The 19,628-nt window shown below is 35.9% G+C and overlaps 2 protein-coding genes across 3 annotated transcripts; both read right to left on the bottom strand.

The window, feature by feature from the left end:
- Positions 1 to 1,866: 1,866 nt before the first annotated feature.
- LOC307173046 (uncharacterized protein) lies at positions 1,867 to 6,202 on the bottom strand. Of its 2 annotated transcripts, XM_079895850.1 has the most exons (13): positions 5,885 to 6,202; positions 5,582 to 5,643; positions 5,256 to 5,309; positions 5,031 to 5,090; positions 4,697 to 4,732; positions 4,448 to 4,492; positions 4,290 to 4,328; positions 4,160 to 4,201; positions 3,936 to 3,977; positions 3,794 to 3,835; positions 3,615 to 3,692; positions 2,754 to 3,107; positions 1,867 to 2,671 (listed from the first exon to the last, which is right to left on the bottom strand). In XM_079895850.1, the coding sequence occupies exons 1-13, from the start codon at positions 5,890 to 5,892 to the stop codon at positions 2,370 to 2,372; spliced, it is 1,164 nt and encodes a 387-aa protein (XP_079751976.1). In that variant the 5' UTR covers positions 5,893 to 6,202; the 3' UTR covers positions 1,867 to 2,369. The 2 variants fall into 2 exon arrangements, with proteins under 2 accessions (XP_079751976.1, XP_079751977.1); XM_079895851.1 differs by lacking the exon at positions 4,160 to 4,201.
- A 2,451-nt stretch (positions 6,203 to 8,653) lies between these two features.
- On the bottom strand, positions 8,654 to 19,407 carry csnk2a1 (casein kinase 2, alpha 1 polypeptide). Its single transcript, XM_079894740.1, has 15 exons — positions 19,116 to 19,407; positions 17,925 to 18,014; positions 17,732 to 17,810; positions 17,076 to 17,204; positions 16,760 to 16,871; positions 16,556 to 16,657; positions 16,306 to 16,356; positions 16,156 to 16,215; positions 15,805 to 15,888; positions 12,766 to 12,876; positions 12,222 to 12,323; positions 11,952 to 12,052; positions 11,632 to 11,780; positions 10,543 to 10,632; positions 8,654 to 9,142 (listed from the first exon to the last, which is right to left on the bottom strand). The coding sequence occupies exons 4-15, from the start codon at positions 17,174 to 17,176 to the stop codon at positions 9,018 to 9,020; spliced, it is 1,188 nt and encodes a 395-aa protein (XP_079750866.1). The 5' UTR covers positions 17,177 to 17,204; positions 17,732 to 17,810; positions 17,925 to 18,014; positions 19,116 to 19,407; the 3' UTR covers positions 8,654 to 9,017.
- Between the last annotated feature and the right edge of the window lie 221 nt (positions 19,408 to 19,628).

Raw genomic sequence — 19,628 nt, 5'->3', positions numbered from 1 at the left:
GCTATTTTACACTGTGGCTTAAATATATTCAATATCAAACTTATATTCAACATCAAACCACACAAACGGAATTCAAACGACTATGTATTCGACGTGGCCTACGACCAGCTGGATGTGCTGATGGTGCTCAGTTAAGCACTTGGTTTTACAGGGCTCAAATCCCAAAACCTCCATAAATTAGGAATCTGAAGAATGTAGAGCACCGTGGTTGGTGTTCTTGGACAGGGTTGACAACTTTGACCCATAAAAAAAACCCACATGTCTTTTTTAAAGACTATTTTTGGTCTATAAAAAGATTGATTACTTGCTAATCGTCTGCTCTCCTGATATACCGTTTAGCTTCACATATAAAATACATGTGCAGACACATATTTATACACAAGACACTGGAGCTGCACTGTGCTGTCCCAAAGGCTTCATCCAAGTGATAGATCTTTCTGGAGATGTTACATGTCTAGATTTAATGCACACAAGATGCGTAACAGGTCAACATCTTTTTCATGAGCAGTGTCAGGATTCGAAGGTATTGAAATAATTAACTTCATATCAAAAAGTGACAGATTTGCATCACTGTACAATCTGTCGGTCCATTGTTTGTGTTATACTGAACCGACAGGCTTTGATGTGTCAGATCAGTTGCCCCCTGTCACCTTTCACACGTGGGAACTATTGCTGTAAAGCTGAAAAAGATGACAACATACAGCATGAGTCCTAAAACTGGCTGATTGCCATGAGTACAAGATCTGTTTAACATTGTTACAAGGTCTGCAATTATTTTAAAGGATGCGTTAAAGGAATATTTGGGGTTCAACACAAGTTAAACTCAGTTGACAGCATTTGTGACATATTGTTCATTACCACAAAAACAATTTTGACTTTGTAAGTGCCTCAATGTAACCCAGATTTCTTAAGGATAATGAGTGGTAAGTTGAAATAAATGTATGTGGTAATCAACATTACGCCACAAAGTGCTGTCGATCGAGCTTAACTTGTATGGAGCCCCAAATGTTCCTTTAAGGACTACATGAACGCTTTTCATAACAGTTTTGTTTTGTATGATCCATGTCTCTCATTCACCAGGATTTGTAGTAATTTGATGGTCTTTTTGCAGATTAATGTGCCCCAACATTGCAGTGCGGAGATCAATAGGCCTGCTGGACCAGCCGTGCATCTGCGAGTGGAGTTGTTATTTCACAATTGCTTTGAGTGAGAATCTCTTGTAAATCTCCTTAGACATGCTGACATCTCTGTCACGATTACGAGTCTGGAAAAGATTCTCCGAGGCCTGGTAGAGTTGATGAAGCCTGCCATAGTCAAGAGACTGCATGATTTATGGCAGAACGGCATCAAGCCAACGATACCTGAAGCTCCTTACATATACAGTCAGTCGGACATTGATTGTGAAAACCCACCAAAATCAACACCGTAGGACAAATAAGCACCAGTGGGAATGAGATCTATATGATAAATGGGGAAGACAGCAGGATCTGTCTGATAAACGGATAGGAAAGGTGGATCTGGCCGAAGTATTAGACACACTCATCACCATCGCGTCTATAGAGCTGCGAGCTGTCTTGTCATAGCTGATAAATACCCTCTATTTGTCTGTCTAAATCCACACGCTGAGAGATTTAATCATTTAGCTGTGTTGAATCAATGATTGACTCGCAACAAGCCGTTCTGTGCGACCTGGGACTAAATTTAGCAGAAAAAGCACCGTTGCTAAACCTCTGACCTAAAAAAGCCATCTTTTAAAATACTGTCAGTGGGACACGAATCAGTTCAGTGGAATGAATGGAACATTAGCAGCCATTAACTGCATATGGAGGATGTTTAAGGTGAACATTGGTAAAGTGGGACACTTTTGGGAATGTAACTTTTCTGTGCACTTTTAATTAGGATCCAAATAGCATATTACCTGACATTACACTTTAATGGAAAACTTCGAATATTTCTTTGGTCAAAAGCAAACATTTCAAAATAGTAAATCCAGGGAAGTACAACAATGAAAGTATTAATAATTGTTATCACTAATATATATCTATTTATTTATTTATCAACACAGGCTTAGTTAGGATCGATTTTTAAAATCAGCTTATTTTAAAAACGTTATAAAAAGTTATTTCTCCTTAAAATACCATTAACATTTTTTTCTCTGTTCAAATTGCCTAATTTGCATCACCATGCACTCTTGTAAATGACAGTTTTTTTTACCATGTGTCAAAAGAATGTCTCAAAATCATATCAATAAAATTCACATTCCACATCATCTTTTTTGTATTTATGCAAATGATATCAGATCAAACTGACATTAAAATCACAGTCCAAATAAAAAAAAAAGTAAATGTTCTACAAAAGTAAGTGATTCTCTACAGATGAACTGCCACTTGATCTTCCAGCCTCTCACTGCTGTTGTCCCTGTCCAAAACTTCACTGTTTACTCTTTCTGGACTATCTAAATCCAGCTGTGCTCTTGGTTTGTTGGATGCTCGTACGCTCTTGGTGAGACATATCTTCCTCAGCATTGTGTCCTTTTGAATCTCCTGGTCCACATTAGGGGCATCCAGACTGTTGTTCTCTTCCATGGGATGGTCAGCAGATGTTTCTGTGCATCCTGGGATCAGATCAGCCGAGGCCCGGTTAGCAGTGTAGTTAAGTTTTGCTTTGATTCCTGCATATAATTTAATCCGAGTGTCTCATTAACAGTGTTTGTCTGAATATTTCTCAGTAAAATTGATTTATTTTGGACTGACCTGAGATTTGTCTCTGAGATCTTCCATGACCACCACCACCACCACGTTCTTCACTGTCAGCATCAAGGTCTGGTGTATCAGGGGTGTCCACAAACTCTGGGCTGTCGAAATCCATTGCTCTTTTGTGGCTCTCCTGCTGGTGTTTGTCATCATCATGTGGTTTACCAGCCTGGTTTTTGAGGTTCATTCTACCGGCAAAAATCTGAATTATGGCGTTAATCTCTTTCATAAAGTCCAGATTTTGTCTGTCTGTGTCCGCAACGTTGTGTTTTTCTAACATCTGGATCATTGCGGGTCGGTTTCTCCCGTTCTCCTCAGGTCTGTCCATTTCCTGACTGCTTATGTCCTCCATCACTGCAAGGAATTATAAGATGATGCATATATTCAGTAAAAAATGCAGAAAAAGATATCCACTTTATTCAGTGAGCCAAAACTCATGACTCATTTACAGACCTTGTGAAATCGAAATTTGAGTTTTATGGATTTTTATTCCGTGTCTGTTAGCAAACACCATTCAAATGTTTAGGTTTGGTTAGAATTTAAAATGTTTTTTATAGATGTCTCTTCAAAAGGCTGCATTTATTTGATCCAAAATACAGTGAAAACAGTAAGATTATGGAATATTATCACAATTTAAAAGAACTGTTTTCTAATATAATATACTTTCAAATGTAATTTATTCCTGTGTTGGCATGGCTGAATTTTCACTATCATTACTCCAGTCTTCGGTGTCACATTATCCTTCAGAAATCATTCTAATATGCTGATTTGGTGCTCAAGAAACATTTCTTACATTGTGTGGAAACCGTGATATATTTTTTCAGGACTGGCAGATTTGATCCCTTATGTAAAACGACATACCTGTTGCTTTATGGATATGTTTGTTGGAGCTCTCAGTCAAGCCTGTGTCCATGTCAGTCCTGTCCATACTCATACTCTCTATTAAGATGCAATAAAAATAATAATCTTTAATATTATATCACATCAGCAGATATGTGCAAACAGTAGCAGGGTGAGGAACTGATGGAAGTATGGCTTACCTGCTGAGTTCCCATAATGCTTCTGCAATGCTTTATGGGTGTCTGTTGGCAGGTGTGTGTCAGTGATGAAGTATACACGATAGAAGAAACACAAACAAACAAATTGTTTACTCCAACAATCACATAAAATCCTACAGCTTACCTGCAAGTGCGGTTCTCAGCTGTAACCTCCAGTTGTCACCCTCTGAAACAAACAGTATTTTAAATCAGTTATATATCTGCATATATCTCTGGCTGGAGTATATAAGGAGAATATAAGACTGGAGTGTGTTTGTCAAATGACTTACAAGTGTTAAAATGTTGTGATCATCTAACAGGTTAATAAGAGTTTCATTCATGCATGCATAACATAATACAGGCCTGTACCTCTGCTGTCTTCTGCTGATGCTCTTTCAGCTAATCGGCTGTCTGTTTAAAGGAAATAAAAAATAATAAACATCTAAATAACACTATTAACTTTAGCTTTAATTATCACATGTTTTCCTTGACTGATCACCTGAGTCACTGCTCTCAATTGATTTCTCTTCAGCAACATCTTAGGAAAGACATGTTAGAGAGGTCATATACGCATGTCTTTAAAAATCCAGAGACAAAATAATATTCAAATATCAGCTTTTTTGTTCATAAATTGGATAGCATAAATTGTTCAGTTACCTGCAGGTTCTACCAAGTTTGGTTCGGGAGTTGTGATGGAAAAGTCTAAAATAATTAAAATACCTTATTAGACACATTATATATATACGATAGATAGATTATAGATTATAGAAAATATTATAGGCCTATAAAACACTATGCAAATTTCTATTTATATGATTTATATATTTAAGGAACATACCAAAGTGAAAATTATTTGTTGTAAACAAATATACTTTAACAAAAAAAGTTAGAAAATTGAAAACATACCAGCAGAGATCACAACTGCTTCTGGGGCTTCACATTCTGTAAATAGAGGAAAACAGAATAAAAAAAATTATTCAGGTCCTTCATAGATATAATACATTTAAATTCCGTTCACTTTATTTAAACATATCTGATTAGGAGTAATACGTATTTATATTTCATGAGTCTAACATAAAATATTTAAATAGTGTCATGAAATTTAAGTTTGACCAACTCAATTTAGTTAGATTTAGGAAAGAGCAGCTATTACCTAAATCAACAGGTCTGATTTTTTTTATTTCATTTTTCTTATACATGATCATGATTTCCCTGTTGCCTCCACTGTCTAATCACTCACCAGCAGTCGGATCTGTCGGATGTGCAGGATCCAGAATCCTCTCAGTTGCTAGTTCCATTTCTAAGGAAAAAGGGCTCCTTACGTCAGAAACCAGTAACTAATAGCACAACTGACTGTTTTCTGATTCCCATATTCATATATATAGAGGATTAATAGCATTATTCCCTTCACTTCCATACAATATAGAAAAAAAAAGGTCATATACCAAAGCAACAATTCACAGACCTGAGAGCGGTGATGGTTCAGTGTGGTCAGGAGGCAAATTCATTTCAAATGCATCTGAAGAGACATTGTACAAAATGGCAATAAATAAGTAAAGATTTGCATGAATTTAAAAGTATTTAATACATTCATTAAACATGCTCACCATTCAAGAAACTTAACAAATCTTCACTTCCTTCTAAAATATATAGTGAATAAATATAATTATAAAATTAGAATAATTATGTCATTATCATTTATTTTAGCATTACTATAATAGATTATAATCAAAGCAAAGCAAATATTATTGTTCTAAACAATCAAATCAACACAAATAGAATGAAGTTTACCTCTCAAAGCTGCTGAATATACAGCGTTTATAAAGACTAGAGCAGTCAGGGAGCTGTTGATGCTGAGCCAGGAGGGAGAACGAGAGGGAAAATTACAACATTTTCCATATGTAAATGAAACAAAAACACATTTAATATTGTTGAGCTGTCGCTCTCATCGTTCAATATCATTAATTTTACACCAGCAGTCATAAACCAGCCCTAGTAATACGGATCTTGTAATTTATGGTGGAAAATGCTGACTAAACATATCTTGACTAAATAAACCCAAAAAGAAGAAGAAAAGAGAATTTGGTAACTTACAGCTTCATATTGAGTACTGATGTCCTTTCTGAAGGGCTTGTGTGTCATTTGTGGCTTTATATCAGTGCAGGTTGCTGGACAATAGGGACATAGATGAGCAGTTACAGAGACACTGAGAAACCAAAGACCTGTTTTGCTATGAATGGCAGTTGTGTTTTATAATAATAAGGGGATGCATGGCTGAATTTACCCCATGGCATTTCCTTCCTTGCACAGAGATCCAGTGAAGGATTTTGTTTGTGCCATTGTGAAGAAATAGGAAACCTTCTCATTTAGCTTCATTTACCTTAGACTTTTAAAGTAACACTACAGAGGAAAAGATTTTGTTTACAAATAATAATAATAAAAAACACATTAGAATTGATCCCGTCTATTCAGAAGAGTGATGATAAAAAGTAGGATGAAGGTAAAGTGAGACACCTTCTGATAATTTACCATATAATACACAGATAAAGCATATAGTTGCTAGAATTTAGAATGCTTCCTTGGGCACATAGACCCACAATTTCAATCAGAAAGTTTTCCAGAAAAATGGGATTTAATGTAGTTACTTCTTTTTAATATAACAAAATTAAAACATAAATGTAATAAATAATGGTTTAACCTTATCTATGGTTAGGCTAAGGAATTGTGCACCCCCTGAAACAATGTCTATGATTACGCTTAATGGAAGCATGCCTACACACAATGATAAAGCAGATTTATAAAATATATAATTGATTTAATGTCCCACTGTACCCATATTAAATCAATATAGGTTATAGAATAACTTACGTAAAAATTCTCATTTGTTGAGATGCATAATATAATAAAAAAAATCGTAAAGATGAAAAAAAAAAAAAAACATTCTCTAATATGATCACTAGATGGCAGAAAAAGCTCAAGAAACAAGGTCTAATGTGTTGGAGGGCTAAATTCTGCAGTGCCACAAACGTGCGAAAACACTTTGCTCCAAATGAAAACTCATCACACACACAGAAAATCGATAAATGAAACAAAACATAACAGCACAAAAGGCCCTGATGGCACTTCCGAACCAATTAAAATGTGCAATTTAAATGAGGCTGTTAGCTATACATTTATACAGTTGTCTATTTATTTATGTTTCTACTCATTTTAATGTTGAAAAATTATGTAATTTAAAACAAGTACAAATTTGAAACCTCAGGGAATGAGCAGTAGGCTAAACGAAGCAAAAATATATTTAATGATGATCAACGCTGAAGATGAGGCACTACCTGCAGGCTAACATACGTTATTAAATGAAATTATTTATTATTTTCCCAAAATGTATATTTTAAATCGTAGGCTACTGGCTAACACCAGTAAATTCCAGGTTGAGTAGCCAAGTAAAAACAGCTGCAGCAACTTTCTCAAAAAAGGAAAGAGTTTGACACTGTGGTGAAATAGTTGAGTCTCGCCTTAGAGCATTGCGGAGCTTTAGGCGAAAAAATTAAACCTAGTTTTCAACGAAAGCCAACCATTGTTTTCCTTTTTTTATTGAATTCCATAGAAATGTGAGGTAGCCTCTGTTTTCCCACCTGACTTCAAACATATACCATTCACTTGTATTAGAGAGGCTGCAATAAACGTACAGCTGAATAAAGCAAAGTGACATGGTCTTTTTTTGTCCCCCTTAAACAACATATTTCCTCTTTTAAATTATTTATAAAACAAACAAAAAATCTCTGCAAAAAAAAAAAGAAAAAGTATCTATTTCAAATTTTAAATGAATGAATTTACAATACAGTTAGATATTTAGATTTGAACTCTTCACACTGAACACAGGCAGAGGACAAATACGAGTTCAGCCTCCACTACAGAGCTAGTCTTCAACATCGGATTATTTCACTAATAGACAAGACCAAAAGTAAGAAATTAAACACTTAAACAAGAATTGGTATTAAAATATTCAATTTGTCTAGACAATATGCTTTGAGAGTGACAAACCATATAATATTGTTGTTCGTTCTTCAGTCAGCCAACCAACGGCAAACCACAGTAAAACACAACATGCAATTCTAAATCGATATTTCACCTGTTTAATTTGTTTAATTTTGGGGATAGAAAGAGATGTGTAATTCACTGAACAGTCACCTCTCAAACAAAAATTACAAAAATTCTTAGTTTCAAACAAATGTCTGAAACTTCTTAAAAACAAAAGACAACTCCACTCATACGTACACACTCACACAAACACGCACGCAAACAGAACTGAAGGTAACAAAAATTGGCATATTATTGATTGTGTTACTTAGCAATTGGTACAAGTCCTTGAACAGCAACTAGTGAGAGTTTAACAAGATCCGGGACCATATCCAATTAACCTGCAATACACAGAACCAGCACAGCTGAAATGAAAGAGCTTCCACTATTGGAAAGAGAATGTTTTGATACACAATGATCGAACAAATCAGAAATATTACAGTAGTTTTGATTGAATCTTGCCCTCAGTCTGGACGCAGAGCTGAAACGCACTGTAACGGGAGGAGTCGTGACACTGGTGCAAAATGCTCTCTCCAACATCAAGTCAGATTTCTCTTGTCCCAATCATCATATTCTTCCAAATCAAATGACTCCTTATAAGCATCTTCACTCAGAAGTTCAATATATATGACACCAGGTTTTGTAACCTTTGTGATCAAGATTATTGTAAAAACAGGGACTAAAATAACATGAAAAAAAAAAAAAAATCCCTGCTTCCCCCCCCAAAAAAAGAGTTAAAAATAAGTCAGTGAAATGGTTTGAGTACAAGAACACTAGAGGGGACAAATAAAATTATTTTTATTATCCTTCTTCAGGTGGACATTTACGTGTTTCTAAACAATAACGGCGAGTGAAAGTTCACACCGTTTGCTTTTCTAACTCACATAGACAGGTGCAAAAACATCATGAGTTTCTTTGAGTTCAAGAACCCCTAAACAACAACTGAGGGGAAGAACAACAAAATAAAATGGTAACTTAACATTAGTTCTGTGTTATTTGCAACATAATAAAAATAACCACAAATTAAATCATTGTCCCCCCCACCAATTCACAATTCCAAGCAGGCCCACGGAGAGAGAGAGAGAGAGGGAGAGAGAGACGGATAGAGAGATGTGAAAGAGAGGGGGGGAGGTTGGGCAGTTGGTGTTCAGGGCTGGGCTCCAGCGGCAGTGGGCACTTGTGTGGCCATTGTGTTTGGGGCAGGGATGACGGGTGAGCCGGCGCTGATGTTTGCGATGTTGGGCTGTGTGCTCGGAGTCATAGAGGTGATGCCTGCAGTGCGAAAGCCACCAACACATTTAGCCTAGTGTTTTGATTTCCTGCACACAGTCAAAGTCTGAATATCTCTATTAGTAACATTCTTGAATTACTATTAGTTAAAGTTTCACACCCAAAAATGAACATTATCATTTATTCACCCTTATGTCATTCCAAATCTGTACGATTCTCTTTTGTAGAACACAAAAAAGCTCATTTAAAAATTCTAATGTTTTGAACACCACTGACTAGGGCTGGGTAAAAAATATCGATTTCTCGATTTTAATCGATTCTCATTTTTACGAAACAATATCGATTCTTAAATCCCAAGAATCGATTAGTCATCCTGTTTTCAGTTGATGAATGAATGGATCATTGTTGCGCGCATCCCATCCAATAAATCGCAATAATCTTTGTGCTTTGTTATTATTGATATGAAACAAAGTCTCAGATTTCAAATTACGTCCATTTTCTTACGAAATTCAAAAACATAATTACCGTTTTGGCGCTGTTGCGTGAGATCGCTCCGGCGCAGCTCAGCTCAAGAGAAGCAACAGAAGCAACGGAAGCAACTCTTCCGCCTTAATAACACCAGTTACAGCGCGAGATAAACATGAATGAGCATCTGAAAGTGTGTTAACTGATAGAGTACAACTTATCGAAGTCCGTATCATGTCTCATAGAATGCTTAATCAGTGTTTCAACCATGCAAAGACGTTAGTAAACAATGTCATATAACGTCACATTTACCTCAGAAAAAACATATCCAGTGACCATAAACTCGTTAGTCATCTAGAAAAGTTAACTCTAGAGAGGAGCATTTTGTTAAATATATGCACCATATTATATATTCATTATAATTTTTAATGTTCTTCAATATTTAATGCATGTTTGAATAAATCTGGAAAGTTCTTTATGACAGCCATCATTTAAAATTTTATATAATTTCATATAACTTTATTATTATAAAAATAAATAAAAGTGTATTTTAAGTGTTTGTATGCAAATCAGTTAATTTTTACCTTCAATAGCCTATTATAGTAGGCTAATGAAGCCTATAGGCTACAACTGACTCCCATGGCTTACAGCATTAGTTAAGAGATTTGTTTTCCTTGAGAAAATTTGCAATGTATTGTACCTGATAGCCAAAATAATCGATATTGAATCGAATCGAATCGTAATCGAAATCGAATCGAATTGCAAGCTTGTGAATCGAAATCGAATCGAATTGTGAAATTTGTGTCAATACCCAGCCCTACCACTGACTTCCATTGTTCCACAAACATCTTGTGTGTTCTGCAGAACAAGTCACAGGTTCGAAATGACATGAGGGAGATGACAATTTCAATAAAAGACTACTTAAATTAAATTGTCCATCAGAGGTGAAGCGCTGAGGAGAAAGACAAATGGTTTACCTGCCATCAAGCTAGAAGAGCTGACTGGTGTGGAACTAGCAGCCATTCCTGCTGCCGGCGCTCCTCTGCCCTGGTCTTTAACTATAGGGTCTACACACAAAGAAACATACCATATATGTTATCTCAAAATGAAGACAAATTATGACATGAAATTTCCATCAACATGTACATTCATTCCATATGAAGCCAATTAAACAGTTCCATGACACCTTTCAACTTGCATCTGGCAAATTCACTCAAACCAAAAACTATCTGTAACAAAATTGTACTAACCCAGGGCTCAAAAATAAGGATGGCCTAGGGCTAGTGTGTGAGTTTTAGACCATTTGTCCATAACCATTAGTTATAAAATATTTTATTTTAGTTGATCATTTACATGTTTTTTTTTCTTTTCTTATTTTCTTACTTTTTTTTTTTTGGCAATGACCAGGATAATTCACAAGAAAACAGAGAGCAAAAGGAGGAGACATGTAAGTATTTGTCCTCTGCATTCAACTCATCCAAGTTAATGCAAACACATTAGGAGCAGTGAGAAGTGAACACACTGCAAACCGTGGACACACACACCCGGAGCAGTAGGCAGCCATTCACTGCGGGGCCTGGGGAGCGATTGGGGGTTAGGTGCCTTGCTCAAGGGCACCTCAGTCGTTTCCTGCCAGCATTGAGAATCGAATGGGTTACAAGTCCGACTCTCTAATCATTAGGCCACAACTGCCCCTTTTTATAGCTTTTTCATAAATTATGTATAAAAAAAAAATGCAACAAAAAAAAAAAAATTAATTGGGCCAATGCAAGTAAAATGTGAAGAGATTGTATAACAGCTAATTAATATTATTTTTGAGCTCTGCAATCAGTTTCTAGTCCCAAATGAAATCACCATGAGGAAGAGAAATGTATTAATGAATAGAACATGTCACCATTTATTACTGATCAAATAGCTTTGAATAATGCAGGACCATACATCATTGATTTATTCAAGTGTATATAAAAGGACATACAAGGAAAAACGGGCATCAAACTCAAGAGACTGGAAAGCATTCACAGGTTTCCAGGGAGTCATTTTGAAATTGCTAAACTCTGGGAACTCACAGAAGTAAGGGTGGTCCATGGCCTCGCGGGCAGTCAGTCGGGCCTGGTGGTCATAACGTAGCAGCTTGTCCAGAAAATCCAGAGCCTCTGTACTGACCAGGTGCTGATTCTCACTGTGCACAAACCGTTCCCATCTTTTCCGGGAGTGTCTGGGTGAATGAGTGAGATGTTAAAATGGTATTAATATGGCTATACACACACGCACACTTCAGTTTTATAACTAAAAATGAAAGAACTATGGAGGTACTTAAAAAAAAAAAAAGAATACTTGTTTTAATCAACTAGATAAAAAGTCTGTCCATCCTGTATTAAATTCATACCTGCCCAATATGTCATTGAAGCGTGGGTCCAGCTCAATGTTATATTTGTCAATGTAATCATACAGGTCCTCTGTACCCAGAACCTTTGCAATCCGTACCAACTAAACAGAAAAATGAGATCACATCAATAAACTGTTCACAACAGACATTAACCAGCATTATAAAAGTGGGTTGGAGCAAAAATATATCAGGTATAATGTGAATGACTGGACATCACTGCTATTTGTTTAGAATAAGTTGAGGCTAAAAATCAATTAATAAATGGTGGACCTGGTCATAGTTGTCATGTCCATGGAAAAACGGTTCCTTCCTGAAGATCATACTGGCCAGCATGCATCCAAGACTCCACATATCCAGACTGTAGTCATACATCTGGAGAGAGACCAAAACATTTATTTGACTAACTCAAAAATATCAACTGGAATTGTCATTAAATGTGAAAACCACAATTAAAAATCTTAAGTAGATGTCAATGATTAATCACTAAACGATTAATCTGCATTACTAATTATTCAAATGTGGATTCATAAATTTGAACTCAAATATGTTCAGTAATCATGCAATGTCCACCACAAAAACCCTGATCTTATATTAATGTAAAATAAGATATGTGCGGCAACAGTATCTGTTAATGGATACTATAGCATGCAAGAAGCAGACAAATCGTACCGCAACATTCGATTAGCACACATGCATTCTATGTTGCTTTGAAAAAATATTATTCCAAGATATGAAATAATTTGTGTCATAGTGTACCGATTGATTGATTGTTAATAACCTTGAAAATTCACATCCCTTATCTTAAGAGACTAACCTGATAGTCCACAAGTAGTTCAGGGCCTTTAAAATATCGGGAAGCCACACGCACATTGTACTCCTGGTTTGGGTGGTAAAACTCAGCCAATCCCCAATCAATCAAACGAAGCTTTAAAGGGAAAATGCATATTCGACAAATCAAAAATTGGACTCAATCTATACACACGTTAAAATTGCCATCAATTACTCACCCTTATGTCGTTCCAAACCCATAAGAAATTCGTTCATCTTTGGAACACAAATGAAGATATCATTAATTAAATCTTTGAGATTGTTGTCTCTCCATTGACAGTCCACGCAATTACCACTTTGTTGATTTCTCATTAAGAGATCGTAAAACTAATCTGCTGAATCGAGTAGTTTAGTCCAAATTAAATTGAGGTTTTTATTCACATATAAACATTCAATAGCGAACAAAAAAGCAGCTCAACCATACGCACGAGAACAAACCACACTGGTTCTTGCGGAAGCATAAACGTGCTGCATAGCACACGAAAATTAACCTCATTGGTTCTCGCACATCAAGCATGTTTGAGCTTCTGTTTTCCATATCTGATGTGTGCTGTTGATAAATGTTTATATGTGAATAAAAACCTAAAAAATAAAATTCATAATAGAGATGTTCATTTCTTTTTCTTTTTTCCTTAACCGACAACCAAAGCTTAAACCGATCATTAACCGCTAACCGACAATACTATGTTAAATTACATTAGAATGGATAAGGGTCTGTTATCAATTGAAAAATAATACAATTTGTTTTCCATGGGTTTACTTTTACAAGCGCAAATAGCAACATAAACAACAGAAGAACATGAAGATTCATCGTCACATCACGCACCTGCAGCGCTTCTGTGAACGGAGAAAAACAGAAAATCATATATATAAAAAGGAATAAATACACTAAATATATTTCACTTAAATTAACAGATTAGCAAAACGAAAAGAAAACTGCAGCAAGTAGCATATGCTGAGTTTCGGTTCATTTTTGTGACGCGCTCCACAAAAGAGTTCACGGAAAGGAAACCAAGACAGCATAAATCACATCCTGTTTGTTTGTTTTTTTATTTTACAAAAGCACGTTTTATTTTTATTGTGTGTACACAAATAAAAATAAACCTTTTACAGTTCCGAATGACATCTTACTCTTAATCAGCATGACCAGAGTATTTTAAGTTGTTTCAGCAGTCATAAGGAAACATTAAGTGATCGCGCAGACGCCTCGCACACACACAACATATATCAGTTCTAGCATTGCTAACTTGACATCGCATCCTGTTAAAAAATATAATAAAATCCAGTCAACCAAACATATAAAGTTACACTGCTCAATTTAAATAGTCCTTAGTACAATCTGTGCCATTCAGCGTGCCCTGTAGAGTTATGCCAAAAACATTTTGCTCATGCGAAGAATGATGTTTTACGTCAATATTAGAACTGCGAGTGAAGTATAAAGCCTGTTTTCCATAAATAACAGATTAGCATTCGAATACGTCGCAAATATGGAAACATTTGGATTTGTGCCGAATGAGAGAGGTAGGCTACGTGAGTCCAACGTCGGTTTCTATTTTGCTTTAAATTATTTTGTTTTGGCTTAATGTTTATATTTATTATATAATGTTCAGTCTTGTTCTCTTCTGAATACTTTTTTAACCGTTTAACTGGTAGTTAATGATGTTAATTATTGACTAATATTAGTTAATTATTAGTTAACCAGTTAATTATGAGAATCCCTAATTCATATGGATTAGTTTTACAAAATCTCTTAATGAACATTTTGAAGCTTGAAAGTGGTAGTTGCGTAGACGGTCAATGGAGGGACAGAAATCTCTCAATTACATTGAAAATATCTTCATTTGTGTTTCGAAGATGAACGAAAGTCTTACGGGTTGGGAATGACATGGGTGCGAGTAAATTATGACTTTTTGGGTGAACTAACCCTTTAACATTCAAAAGTTTGGCATCAGTAAGAATTTTTTATTTTTTTTAAAGAAATTTATACTTTCAGCAAGGACACATTAAATTGATCAGAAGTGACAGTAAAGACTTTTACATTGTTACAAAACTTTCAAATATATGCTGATCTTTTGAACTTTCTAAAAATCAAAGTAATGTAAAAGCACCATTGTTTCCAAAAAAAAAAAAAAAAAAAAAAAATTGAAAGCACAACTGTTTTCAACAATGATAAATGTTTCTTGAGCACCAAATCAGCATATTAGTAGAGATGCACCGATTGCAATTTTTTGGTCATATAATGGGCAATTTTTGTTTTTTCAAATAAAAGTCATAATGCAGACTGCATTATGATAGTCATCATATAGATCAGGGGTGCCCAATCCCGCTCCTGCCGATCGACTGTCCTGCACAGTTCATCTCCAACCCTAATCAAACACACCTGAAACAACCAATTAAGGTCTTCAGGATCACTTGAAAATTAAAGGCAGGTGTGTTTGATTAGGGTTGGAGATGAACTGTGCAGGACAGTCGATTGACAGGAGCAGGATTGGGCACCCCTGATATAGATATTAAGTGGCTGTTTCTTCATTGTAAATGTGTTCAAATCAAGCCACTTAATATCTATGATGACTATCTTGGACCACTCCGATGAACACTCAATTTTTAAAAACTGGAAACAAAACGGACCGGCCAGTCACCGGTCCGGGCTGAGCATGTGGAAAACCGGCTGATTCCGGACCCTGGCCGTTCGATCGGTGCATCTCTACATATTAGAATGATTTCTGAAGGATCATGTGGCACTGAAGACTGGAGAAATGATTCTAAAAATTCATCTTTGCCATCACAGGAATACATTACATTTCAAAAATATATAAAAAAAGAAAAGTTATTTTAAATTGCAGTATTTCAAAATACTGCTGTTTTTACTGCATCTGATCAAATAAATGCAGCCTTGATCAGAATATGGGATTTTCAAATGAATTAAAAAAAGCATACTGACCACAAACTTTTGAATGGTGCTGTACATATACATAAATAAACAAGTAATGCTCAATGTCGGGTATATTCTTAACTTGGGCGATACCTTTCTGTGCTCATGGTCAATCATAACATTGTGTGGTTTTACGTCTCTGTGCATTATTCCCATACTGTGGCAGTAGTCGAGAGCCTGGGGATAAAAGAGCGAAGATAAGCATTAGATTTAACATCAGTGCAAAGCAGTTGAGCTCTGTGTAAAGTTTCCACAGCAACAGAACATTCTTACTATTACTATGAGCATTACTCAAACTGTTTTGCCATTACAAATAAGCCAGAGAGGCAGATATTGGCTGGTTATGTTCCATGTTATCGCTCTTGTAACAGTTTTAAAATGGGCTTAAATAATGGTAAGGTCAATATGCACCTTTGTACAGGAGGATCAGTGTGATCATCTCACCTTAAGAATTTCATACATGTAGAAGCGAATGTCATAGTCTGATAATGTTTGATACAGTTGCTGTGAAGAAAGAGAAACAGTTTACTACAACCTCAAATTAAATGCATTTAAATTCTACAAGGAGGGCCGACAAATAAAAACATCTCTTACCTTGAAGTCAGTGTTGTTAACATGCTCAAAAACCAGCGCTGGTGTTCGGGACTGTGGATGGAAAAAGCAGAATGCGTTTTAACCCCGAGGGCACACAAACAAACTTGCATATTTACTTTGAAAATTAATTAACTTTCCAAGAAAATACCAGCAAGACATTATAAAAAAGAGTCACAGTTAAAAACACACTGACACAGTCTTAAAGTTAGGAAGACAATGACAGTCGAACTCCCAAATATTTCAAACTCACCACAGGATCCTTTACGATGTCTAAAAGCGTTATGATGTTGGGGCCTCCTCTCAAGTTCTCCAGAATTTTTATTTCTCGTTTAATTTTCTTCTTTTTCACTGGCTAAACGTACAAGGGGGAAAAGAAAAAAAAAACTTTAAATATAAACTGACCTATCTCCTGTCAAATCTTCTCTGAGGTGTGAAACCAAACATCAGATGATACCTTGAGTATTTTGACGACTACTTTCTCATTGTTAGTGATGTTTATGGCTTCAAACACTTCACTGTATTTTCCCCGGCCAAGCTTTCGCACTAACTGATAGTCGTCCTGATTTCTGCATAATACAAACATACAACAGAGTACATGCAATGTGAGTTTAACACTAACATGCTGAAAGCATCAAACAATACTTGATAAAGCAGCACATTTGACCCAAGGCTTCGGAAAAGCACAAATACTTAAATAACAATTAAATGTAAAAATTGGCTATTTACAGCACATGTCATTTTTAAGTGCTAAAAAATGAAAGAGAACACACCCCCAGTCCACCACATGGGATTCATAGTCCCAGTACTCTCTGGGTCGCTGTGTGTTTACATCAGGGTAAACTCGAGAGCGACTTGGGACAGGGCCAGACATATTCTACACACGGTATTCCCTGAAACACCTGGAAAGACAACAGTATAAAATACTGAGAGTTTACAGGAGGATGTTTATCAAATCAAACAGCTTTGAACAGCACGGGAAATAAAAGCTCTGAACTGCATCTAGACCAGGGGTTTTCAAAGTGAGATACAGGGCTGCAGGTCAAATGTTTAGAGAAAAACTCTACAAAAGCGTTTAATTAAATAAATTAAACATGTAAATAAATAAAAGCTGATTTAAATAAGTAAATGGGAGAATTAATAAATACACAGTACAATAATTAGTAGACAAATATAGTAATGCAACTTAATAGAAATTAAATATTTTCCAAGTTATATTTTTACATTATTAATAGGATTAAGTTTTTTTCCACAGTACACACTGGGTCTTTATACAAGAAACTAAACCGATGCCTTTTAAATTTTAGAATAGGGCCCATCGCATGAGGATGATCATATTTGGAGGTCTGTGGGATCTAAAAGATTGAAAACCCCTGATCTAGATTAATTCCATAAAGTGTTAAGCATACTTATATATGTTGGTTATTACCTTGGAGGAGTCCTCCAAGCAGCAAATGACAGGTGAAGCTGATGAAGGCAGATGTGATGACTTTATGGTGGAGCATAGGCTACAAAATACATTAAATAAGCCTGTTAAGACAGCTGATGATCAAATCAATTAAAAATAAACCACTTTCATTTGAAATTCACTACATTCAAGCACTGCCACACAAACAACCCACCTGATTGTAATTCGAATGAAAGAGGACATCCAGGAGCTTATTCAGGAGACACAGCAATCCTAAAAGTCCTTCCTCATGGCCCTCCAGATGCTGGAAAACACAAGGATGTTGTAAACTTTACAGACACCACTGTGCAACATCAGCCTGAGTGTCAAAGTACTGATTTATGGAACAACGTCCATAAATAAACTAACGTTAGATTACTGTACTGCCAGATAGTCATTAGACTAACAAATCGCTGTTTGTGACAAGACTTGTGATCTTCCTGAATGAATTACTAATTATAAAACCATATGAATTAGCTTAATTAAAGCAGGGATGGGAGAACAAACACATTGGAATATATACCGAACTAGAAATGAAATTTAAGCTCTATAGGCTCCATTATAAAGAGGAATACTAGTACATTTTTCCTTAAATCAATATCTTGTTTTGAGGAGCCAAAGGCCTGGTGACACAGCCAAAGAAATCAGTTTAGCTCACTGGACAACTTATCTGCATTCCCAGCGTTATCCACATATAATACACATTATTAAATAACTACAAACAGGTCATATGTAATATAATTACAGGATGTCTCAACTGTATTATCAGCTTTCCGAACAGCTGTTAGTTAGCCAGCTAACCGCTAACTAGCATAACGTTTGCCACGCCTAAGCCATATCTAATTCATTTTACGACACATTTAACTCATTCGCACTCCAAATAACTCATTTCAATTTAAAACAAATTATAGAAGCATAAATCACCCAATACATGAACCCGGGAAAACATAACACAGTGTTCTATCGCACAAACGCTGCTAGCTGAACGTGGCGCAACACGCCACATCAAAGCTAACGCCATTCGCACAAAAGATTAAACAAGCGAATTCAAGGGAATACAAACCAATTCATAGTCATAAGATTTATAAAACATACACGAAGCTTATAATTGTGTTTAATCGGACCCGGAATTAATCCAGTCAGTTTATGCCGGTTTTTATAAAGAATACGGCGGGTTTAAGTGGTTAGCGAGTAGCTAGCACTGGCACGCGCTAACTGTGTCGCCTGCAAATACCATGAGATAAATTCACACAAGCATGTATTAATAGTGTAGTGCCTTACACGTGTGTCCTTTTTGAAATAATACGAAAAGCCAGTAAAAATAAGAATACAAATATCAGTAGGTCGTAAAAGCACACTGCATTACCTCTCGGCGTCTCCTGATAGACAATATGGCGGATGCTGCACTGGAGAAAGGCTGCGTCTCATTACCTAGCGAGCTGCTCGACAAGAACGTGTTGAATGCGCATGTGATGTCTCAAGATGCTGTCTACGTGGGTAGCTCACTAGTTTTTGAAGCACGGCTAAAAAATATAACGCGCAGACACACAGACAGACCGGTGTCATTCTGTACATTCTGTATATGTGAGTAAACGTGTACAGTGTGTTGTAGGCTACATATAATGTCTAATGCTCCGGCAATGTAAATATTTTTTGGCAAAAAATCTCCGAATCTTAGATAGAGACAGACAGATTGACAGAAAGTGACGTGAAGTTTTTCTATCTTTCTTTCTTTCTTTCTTTCCAGAAATTATTGTTTCAAATTCTGCACATCTGTCAATGTTTTGTTTTCTAGTGTTTATGTGTGTATGACATAAGCTATTAAATTGCATATAGTTTCCAATTTGAACATTCATCAAATTAAAGCAACCATAATTTT

Source organism: Squalius cephalus (assembly GCF_949319135.1).
Source record: "Squalius cephalus genome assembly, chromosome: 15".
Taxonomy (NCBI): Eukaryota; Metazoa; Chordata; class Actinopteri; order Cypriniformes; family Leuciscidae; genus Squalius; species Squalius cephalus.
Note: the sequence above shows the minus strand (reverse complement) of the source record. Positions and strands in the feature narration are given on the sequence as shown.

Coding starts and splice junctions, on each gene's coding strand:
- csnk2a1 (XM_079894740.1), bottom strand. CDS start 17,176: ATGTCTGGCCCTGTCCCAAGTCGCTCTCGAGTTTACCCTGATGTAAAC. Junction 16,357..16,555: donor ACATCGTAAAGGATCCTGTG/GTGAGTTTGAAA, acceptor TTCCATCCACAG/TCCCGAACACCAGCGCTGGT. Junction 9,143..10,542: donor CTCTTCTAGCTTGATGGCAG/GTAAACCATTTG, acceptor TTCGCACTGCAG/GCATCACCTCTATGACTCCG.
- LOC307173046 (XM_079895850.1), bottom strand. Junction 3,836..3,935: donor GCTGAGAACCGCACTTGCAG/GTAAGCTGTAGG, acceptor ACCTGCCAACAG/ACACCCATAAAGCATTGCAG. Junction 3,693..3,793: donor GCATTATGGGAACTCAGCAG/GTAAGCCATACT, acceptor GCATCTTAATAG/AGAGTATGAGTATGGACAGG.